Raw genomic sequence first — 9,497 nt, forward strand, 5'->3', positions numbered from 1 at the left:
TGTTCACAAGTCCTGCTGATGGCATGGGGTCCTGGTGCTCACCGCCACCCACCATGCTCTTTCCTGCTGCTCCAAGTCCAGGTGGGGAGCACTGGGAGCTTCCCCCAGACCTGGCTTCCGAGGGCCCCATGTTCTAATTCCCTCGGGGAAGCCCAAGGCCTCCTCTCCTCAACATTTTGGCCGCATCTGAAGTAAGAAGTGAATTAAGTGCTAGAAACAGTGGGCGGCTGGGATGTTTGCCAGAGCTGACCCAGACCCATGCCTCTCACACACACCCAGGTGAGCCAGCCATGCTGCCCCTTCCCTGGCCCTGGGCTGCCCGGGGCTTTGGGCTCATGGGCCTGGCCTGGCCCACACTCACTCACCTGCTGTTTTAGCCTCGGTGCCTTGGTCAGGCTGGCAGCTAGGGCCTTCCTGGGTTAATGGAGAACACCCTTTGCAGGAAGTTGGGAGAAGCCACTGTCACTAATGGAGATCAGGCACCAGAATAGGCCAAGATCATAAAGAACCAGGGAGGCAAGAACACCTCCAGGGGTATAGAAGCGCATCCTACCCAACCATCTGCAGGACTTCTCACTTCGACAACACGTGGACACAAATGAACACCCACATCATAGGAAACAGGAGACTACGTTTTAATAATTCAAAGTCTGGAATCCTAAGCCTCAAACGATTCCCTAGAAAACCCCAGAAAAAAACATACATCTGACTGCAAATGGATTCACTTGTTCCCACATGTATTTTTATGTGTCCTGAAGGTTTTATGTTTCCTGAGCAAGAGGGGAGGAGAGAGGGCCAGACTAAACTACGATAAATAGAGTTGAAGGCTGAGCGAAAGTGGGAAGTTTTCAAATGAAACTTGACCTCCTTGATGTTGCTACAAAAGGTTTCTTTCTGATTTGCCATCACAGTAACCTGAAATATAGAAAACAAAGTCATCAGCGACAGAAAGATGGACCCAGTGCGTAAGGTAGATTACAAATTCTGGACCCATTCTTGTAAGGTTACAGCAAGATGGGGCTGTAATTCATAATCACCTTCAAGGCTTTTTCTGCAACCCTTTGAATTTATCTGGGGCAATGGGATCTGCTGTATGAAATACTGTTCTTTTTACTTGTCTTAAATTTGCCTCACTGCATTTCAAAGGGCTGGGGGGAGGGTGCATCCTCCTTTTCAGAAAGTGTGCCTGCAGGGGATTGTCAAGGGCGGGGGGGGGGGGGAGGGGGGGACACATATGTAATACCCTTTGTAATACTTTAAGCAATAAAAAAAAATAAAAATAAAAAAATAAAATAAAATAGAAAATTAAAAATAATTACCAAAAAAGAAAAAAGTGTGCCTGATCGCAGTCATCCCACTAGTAATTTTATAGAAAGTTCCCCATGTTCTGTGCCCTGTATCACCAGGTGGTGCCACAAGGGGCTTCAGTGCCAAAACAAAACAAAATCACAACATTTTGGTTTGCATACAACTCAGCTACTTACTATACAGATCTTGGGAAACTTTTGTAATCTTTCTTAGACTCTATTTTCTCATCAGATAGATGAGATATAGGCAAAGGGTTTGGCCTGGAGTCTGCCCATGCTGAAATCCTTGCCTAGACCACCCCAGGGTGAAATATCAAAATCTTACTGATTTATGTTTTTGGTCTGGGTTCATATTGTTTTGGTGTAGTTTTGCTCAGCTAGGTGGAAGACCAACCGAAAAGTTCAGTTTTGTTCTCTTTTTCCTACATTTTAACATTGCCATAGTCTTCCATGGGAGTGAGTGTCAATTCAAGTAGCCAGCACTCTTTCTTCTAGAATGTTCCTGGTTTTCAGATCAATATCAGCTGAGGATAGAATCTATATAAAGACCCAATTGTCATTCCAGGAAATATCCAAAAACATAAGTGAGGAAGATCAGATGGTCAATTTGGTTTCACGGTAGAGGAAGAGCATTTGTTGAAATCATTTTGAACTTGCTGTGATGATGTCTCTAAGTTTTTACACCAATGGCCACATTTGCAGCCCAACTCTTCACTGGGGCCACTGAATCCCCAAATAATATTAATTCAGTCAAAATGGGTTTGGGGCAGAGTATCCAGGGGCAAAATCCTGTGACTTACTGACTGGGCCAAATTGGCAGAAAAAAAGGAAGAGTCCCCTGCAGTTTCACTTAAGTGAAAGTGCCAGGTTTTTGAAAAAAGGTGTTTGTCCACTCCTTCCACATCAGCCCCATGATGAGGCCACTGAAACATCTGATCGAGAAGAGCCAAGACTTGGGCTCCCAGGGGCTTTTAAGGCTCCCTGTTTTCTCCTGCAGGCAGATGAAACACATCCCACCACCGGCAGGTGGGCACAAACTCCCTGCCCACCGACCCCTCAGGGAGAGCTGGCTGCTGCCCAGGCTCCTGCCCACCAGCCCACTCACCATTGTGCATAATCAGCCTATACTGCCTGCCCAGGCACAGCTCCTCCTGCCTCCGCCTCACGACCTTCTGCACTTCCGGAGGCAGGCCGTAGGGGTTGCGGGCAAACACGAAGGAGTAGCTGTCAGCACAGGTGCCGTCGAAGTTCAGGAGGCGGCAGGAGTACTGCACGGCGTAGGTGTCGTAGTCCGTGTCGATGATCCAGTGGTCGTCATCTGCAAGCCAGAAACAGAGCCAAGGCCTCGCGCTCAGCCGGCTCAGCCCGCAGGGAAACTCCCCAAACTGAGAAGCCAGCGGCTTCCTGAAACTGGTTTCATCGTGTTAGGAGCAGGAGACCCCAGAGAATTCCGACAGCTTTTATAAGTCTGGGGATGTTGTTCTTGTTTACAGATAAAAAAGTTTGATTTGGGGGATCCTCATTCACTTCAATGGTTATCTCTGCCCCTGATGACAAATGTGACAGCATCTTTTTAAAGAACAACTGAGCATGTGGGCCCATCAAAACCATGGAATAGATCTTCCTCCTGTGTCTTCTCCATCAATCCCCCAACAGCTATGCCTTAGGGCTGATGTCTGATGGCCACCAACTTATGTTATCTCAGCATCTGGATATATCTCTTGAGATGGTCTCTATCAGCTAGCTCCCAGTCATTTCAGTAACCATGCTGTCCTCCTGCCTCTCAATCATGGGAGGAGGCCACTCTGATGGCCTGGTTCATGGCTTTTCTGGCTCCATCCTAATTCCTGTCTAGTAACCCTGCCCATTTTTCCTAGCAGGCAAAGGAATAGTCTTTGCTTTGGGGGTGGGTGGGTGGGGGAAGGGCACATGATGCCTACCATCTATCATCAAGTATTCTTTTTAGAGCTTGTACTTGTCAGAACTCCTCTGATAGAGGGAGAGTTAAGTCAATGAAAAATTTAGATATTTATTCCTAAGACTGGGGTATAAGCCACAAATAAGTGTACATGAAGGTGGGGGAAATGCCAATGCCAACAAAGGCAGGATGGGAAATAAGGATGTATGTGAAGGATCTGCCATGGAGAAACAATACTCAGGTTTATCCAAATACCTTATATATGGTAAAAAAAAAAAAAAAAAAAAAAAAAGTGCCACATCTCTATTTAATTTAACATTCTCATTGACACATAACCATGAATAGGGCTTTCTGAGCACTTAGCCATGTCAGTCATTGTGTAGACACTTTCCCTTTCACCCCCAGTTACTTTTTACATGAACCAAAAAGTACACACTATCACCCCCATTTTATAGATGAGGAAAGTGAGGCACAGAGAAACTAAATAATTCACCCAGGATCCCAAAGAGCAGGGCAGAACTGGGTTTCCATCGGACTCTGGGGCCCACTTGCATAAACTCTACGCCACGTTGTCTCCAGGCAACAAGTAAATTAGGGGCAGAGGAAACAAGAAACAAAAAGGCTTTGCATCTCTGTCTCATGTGGGCCATGAAACAAGTGATTATCTCTGCCTGTGTCGTGCTCCGCACTGGAGGCTGCAGCGGTCTTGGATTCCCCAGCATTAGAGGCTGTGAGGGAGATGGCTAACACTGCCCTACGTCACCTCCGGCTGTGCCTCTTGGCTCGGAGAATGCCAGCCAGTAGGCGTTCAGCCCCAGCCCAGGCCCTGCAGGAGGCCTGCAGAGCAGGAGGTAGTGGAGGCCCCTCTTCAGCTCACTCCAGGTCCCCCAGGAAGAAAGAGCCTCCCCTGCACCTCCCAGGCTTAACCACAGAGAGAGTGTCAGGGGCCAGGTGGGGGTGCACAGACACATGACTGCTCAGGGGTGGCCTTGCAGTTATTCGGCAGGTGAGCCAGGAACAGAAGCCAAGGGGCCGCCTGCTGGGCCCCACCCTAACCACCAGCTCCCCTCACAGGCTCTGGGCAGAGTCTGCCTTCTCTCTGAATGAAATCATTTCTTCCCTGGTTATGGGCCTCACTGTGTCTCTCAGTCACAGGCAGCCCAGCAGCCTACCCCTCAGACACAAAAGTGCTGTGCTTTGAAATATGACCCGGATTCATGATCCAGGCAGCTATTAGCTCAGCAAATCTGCAGCTTAATTTTTCCCCAGAGTTGTTGCCAGAATGGGAATCCTAACATAGGAACTAAGTAAATTTCAAAGCTCAGCTTTAGGAAAATTGGCTACCTTCTTGACTTTTATAAAAGGCCTAAGCTGGCTAGGTGCTATGTCCAGGCTCTTTTTTGGCTAACTAGTGCAGAGATGAAGAATTTAAACTCTAACAATCTTTACTCGACTCTCCCTCCTAAAACAAGAGATGAACTGTCGGAGCCATCCTAGAAAGAGTGAGCTCACGTCTCCCACCTCTTCACTGCCAGCTGCTCGGGTGGGTCCCTCTGAAGAGCCAGACGCCCCAGACATTTCTGGATGGCAGCTAGCCGCACACAGCAGAGCCAGGGAGAGTAGGGACAGTGGCCATACGGAGGCCTCTGTGTCTACAGATGGGTTCAGAGGTTTTGATTACCAGTCCAAAATCCAAAACAAAAAACCCACTCAGTTAGAGGGAGCCAACTCTGGCTTCCTGTGGTGGGCCTAGAAGGTGTCCCTCCAGCTCCCTACGCCTGTGTCTTGCAATCTCCTAAAGTGATGAGAAGGTCCCTGCAGTTCTCAGGTCTAAGCTTCCAGGTGGGCCAGCCGGACGGTGGCGTGATGCTAGTTCTGACTGATCACCTGAAAAACCCAGCAGGCCTTGTCAAAGAGGAGTCTGAGGCCTGGGGACCCGAGTGATTAGCTGTGTGGCCCTAGGCCAGCCACCTCTCTAATTCGGAGATCTCAATGCCTGATTCTTTTAGTAAAAATAGAGACTCCTGCTGCCTGGACTGTGCGCGTAGTGGGTGTGTGTGCGCGCCTTTACGTTGGAAACGCAGGAGGCCTCGTTTCTGAGTAGGCCTCCGTCCCCTGTAAAATGTTCGGATGTTTAAACCTTAATAAAATTGGGTGTTAACGGGGGAAAAAAAATGGGCTTTCTCTAATTTGTTCATTGGAAAATGAGACTCTTGAATCCGATGCTCTTTGTGGATCCTATCATCCCGGACCCAGACTATCAAGCTATTATTTCATGACTGGGGAGAGCTAAGCAGTAATAATATACACGGAGAGAGAACGCATGTCTGAGGCACTGTGCTAAGTGCTTTCTGCACAGTTAACTCATGGCCTCCCCATAACACAACTCCATGAGGCAGGTGCTATGATCACCTCCTTGTACAGGTGAGGAAACCGAGGCACAGAGAAGATAAGGAACGTATCTAAGGTCCCACAAAGTAGGATTTGAACTCGGGCAATCTAACTTTAACTGCACGCTTAACCACTACACTGCACAGCTTCTTTTCTGAAAAATCCCTGAGAAGGAATTTATCCTTACACCTTCCATAGTTATCTCAATATCACAGCAATCACTTTCAAGATTTCAATGCTTTTTCTCTAAATGAAATCATAGATAGAACCACAATCTACAAGAGGTAAGGGCAGAACTAATCTGGTTAGTTCTCAAGGGGGAGGAGGAGGCAAGAGGCAAAACCCTCTTGCTCATGGGGTCTTCTCTACCCTGCCCAAATGCAGTACCAATAGGATCCTAGTCCTTCAAAGAGTGCATCTCAAATGCCACTGAGAATTATGTGTTTATGCTTTTTAGAAAGTAATCTTGTATTCCGGTATTGACTTTTGTAATGCATCATCAGAAAAGTATATATTTCATGCTATGTGATTCACTTTTGAAAATTTTGCTTCATTGTTTGTAATAATTATGATTACTTCTAAGGATAAGAGCTTTTTACCCCTTGTAAGATAACAACACCATCTGTACAGTGTAAATCAGAGCTGAAGCTACATTAGATAAAACATGCGCTTTTATCTAATATACAACTTTAGAGGAAGTCAAGGTGTATGTGCCGTGTGTAGAGTGATGGGCCACGTAAAGAATGCTTCTGCCCTGGACGACCAGCTAAGAGAGCCCCCCCCCCCGCCCCCCCTCCGCCCCCCCTCCGCCCCCCGAACAGCCCCCTGTGGCCTACCCCACAGGAGAGACCGATGCTTTGTAAAGCTGGTCTGTAAATTAGGAGTCCCTGCTGCTCAGGACCACCTGATCCTGGCCCAGGAGCTGGAACCCCCGGCTCTGACACTGACTCTCACAAACTTGTATGACCGTGAGCAAAGCACTTCATTCTCTTGGCCTCGGTTTATTCATCTGTTTATTGAAACCTTTGTAGGGTTAACTATCTCTAAGATCCCATGACCCCCCCCACCCTCCCCCACCCCCCGCCCGGCTTGCACAATTCCCTAAGTACCAAGTAGATTACAGGTTTGAAATTTAGGAGAAATGGGTGGCGGCGGCGGGGGCAGAGTAGAAAGAGCCTACAGATGTTGTGTTCTCATGATCAGGCCAAGTTTTAGGATGCTCTTCTGAGAGTCCTCAATACTCTCCCTCCCCCCATCTGAGTTTTGGTGCTTGGGAGAAAGGGAAGAGGGCATTGCCACCAAGAGCACTGTGCCTGGCTCAGAATCTCTGCATCATGAGACAGGGCAGAGGGTTGGCAGTGGGCCAACCCTATGCACCATGCTCCCTACATCCTTGGATGGGGGTCTACCAGCCTCTGCTATCCCAGGGATTCAACCCAAAGAGATAGAGGAAATGCAAAGCCGGGTTGAGTGGTGATGTGGGCTGGGTGGTAAACTTGGAGAAGGCTACACACCCTGGAATAGTGGCTGGACAGAAAAATGGCAGGAGGGGGCCTCACAAGCCCAAAGGTCCTTTGAGCTTGGGCCAGGTTTTATGAGCTGGGGGCATGGGGGGAGGTGGGCCAATCTCATGCCCCTAACCTCAGGCGGTGCCCAGGGTTCCTGCCACTTAGAGACCACGTTTTTCCCAAGGGCGCCACTGGAAAAGAAACCCAGAGATTTGGCCCGGTTGTGGCCCTCCTGCCCCCCCAAGGCAGTCCCACTGAGCTGATTACTCACTTCCTCTCTGGAGAAAGGACGCTACACCCCAGTACTTCATCTTGAACTTGGCAGGGTCCTCCGTGTCTGTGAAGGTGCCCACCATGTCTGCGCACACGTCCCAGTTGCTGCAAAGGCCAAGGGGATCCTGAGCCAGGCCGGGCAAAGGCTTCCTCCCTCCATCCTCCATCCCACCACCCCGGGTGCTCCCTTCCCTCCCCGTCAGGGTTTGGCGCCCAGCCCGGGGGACCCCGGGGCGCAGAGAGCTCTGCTGCCCAGAGCCCACTGACTTCAACAGACGGACTCGGCCCTTGGCGGTGGCGCTCATCTGGCCGTTCTCGTCCACGGAGAACTCGGCGATGATGTTGTCCTGCAGAAAGAGGCCCTCGGGGTCCTTCTTGGCCATGGCATACCAGGTCCCGGCGAACTGCAAAGGAGAGGAGAGCGGGTTTGGCGATGCGCGCACGGTGAGGCTGGCCGCGGGGCTGGGGGGACGCGGGCCCCGGGGCCCCCGGGCCGGTACCTACCCGAGCCTTGTCGAAGTTCTCCTTGACTCGGAAGCTGCTCACCCGGCAGTCGCGCTCCGCCCGAGCGCTGCCCAGCGCAGCCAGCAGCACGAGTGCCCACACCCACTCCATCGCGCCCAGGAATCGCACTGCGGGAAACGCGCGCCGTCGGTGAGCGCTGGACCGCGGAGTCCCCCCAGCCCCCCACCCCACCCCACCCCACGGCCCGCGCCGGCCCCCCGCGTCCTCCCCATCGTGCCGGCCCCGCCGGCCCCCGCCCGGGCGCCGCTCACCACCGGGAGACGCGCGCAGACCTGACCGGGAGTCCGGGCGCGCAGGGAGCCAGGGAAGCGAGCGCGCCGCGGGGCCACCGGCCGCTTTATAGCGCCGGGGGGAGGGGGTCGCGCTGTCGCAACCGCGCCGAGGGGGAGGGGGAGGCGCGGGCCGGCGGGCCAGCACTTGCACAACGCGCCCTGACTCACAGGCGCCGCGCGCTGGGAGGGTCCCGTTGGCCCGAGCCTCACCTCCAGCGCGGCCCGGGTTGGCGCAGCCGCCGCGCAGGGTGGCCTCGACGGAGCCCAGACTCTGCAGCGGCGACGAGCCGCGGGAACAGGCCTGGCCTCCTCACCTCGCACTCGTGCCAGCGGCCTCCAGCGGCGGCCTGGGGTGGCCTCGCGGCCCAGTGGCTCTGGCGGGGGCCCAGGTCGGCCTGGCGGGGAAACCGTGGCCTCCCAGCGCGAGAGGCCCTACGATGATGCCTCCGGGTGCGTCAGTGCCCGCGCCTGGCCACGCCAACTTGGCCCCTCCGCCCTCTTAGGGCCAATTGTGAAGGGGTTGGGGAATATTTCGGCCAAGTCGTTTTTCATTTTATAAAGGATGTATTTTACTCCCTGTCAGGAGAGTTGTGGTGCTCTGTGGGTCAATATTTGTTCTTTCGTTTCAACATCTTTAGAAGCATTAAAACCCTCCCTGTTAAATATTCTCCAGAAACGCAACCCTGGTCAGGACAGGAAATATTTTAGCAACCTCGGTGGTCGCCTACTTTGTGGCGTTTTGCTCAAACCACTTTGAAACACACCTACCGATTGTGTATGATACGATTTTATTTCAAAGCCGTAGCAGGACTTCGTTTTGTTTTCAAAACAGCTAAAGCGGTTGTCCGAGTGGTGGACAAGAGGGAGGAGGTGAACTCTATGGCGAACGTCTAATGGTCAGTTAAGTTACGACGGTGTGACACATCATGCTATTTTTGTCTGCGTGATGGCACAATTTACCCACCTTGTTTTTCTCTTTCCGTTCAGACTTAACCAGTTCCTCTAATATAATCAAAGTAGCCCGGAGATTTGGCTTTTGGCGGAATGGGAATTAGTGATCTGACTAAGAAATACCCTTTTGTAACATTCCCTCCTTACAATGCCAGTTGTGTCTCCGTGACCCAAACTGGAAAGAACTGAGATGAAGTTGTACCATTTTGCTGACACAAACTAAGAGAGGGCTGGGGGAGAGAAGGCTGGCTGCCAGACATAGAAATAAGGGGTTGATGGTCCCGCGGGGGGAAGCATTGGGGTTCCTGTTGAGCGCCCTGAGAAGGCACCTGGGTTTTTCATCACCTTCCTG

General features: G+C 51.5%; 1 protein-coding gene across 1 annotated transcript; it reads right to left on the minus strand.

The window, feature by feature from the left end:
• Positions 1-615: 615 nt before the first annotated feature.
• Positions 616-8,015, minus strand: RBP4 (retinol binding protein 4). Its single transcript, XM_081104982.1, has 5 exons — positions 7,902-8,015; positions 7,665-7,801; positions 7,396-7,502; positions 2,413-2,625; positions 616-915 (listed from the first exon to the last, which is right to left on the minus strand). The coding sequence occupies exons 1-5, from the start codon at positions 8,010-8,012 to the stop codon at positions 878-880; spliced, it is 606 nt and encodes a 201-aa protein (XP_080961108.1). The 5' UTR covers positions 8,013-8,015; the 3' UTR covers positions 616-877.
• Positions 8,016-9,497: the final 1,482 nt, after the last annotated feature.

This window comes from Myotis nattereri (assembly GCF_964212035.1).
Source record: "Myotis nattereri genome assembly, chromosome: 13".
Classification (NCBI taxonomy): domain Eukaryota; kingdom Metazoa; phylum Chordata; class Mammalia; order Chiroptera; family Vespertilionidae; genus Myotis; species Myotis nattereri.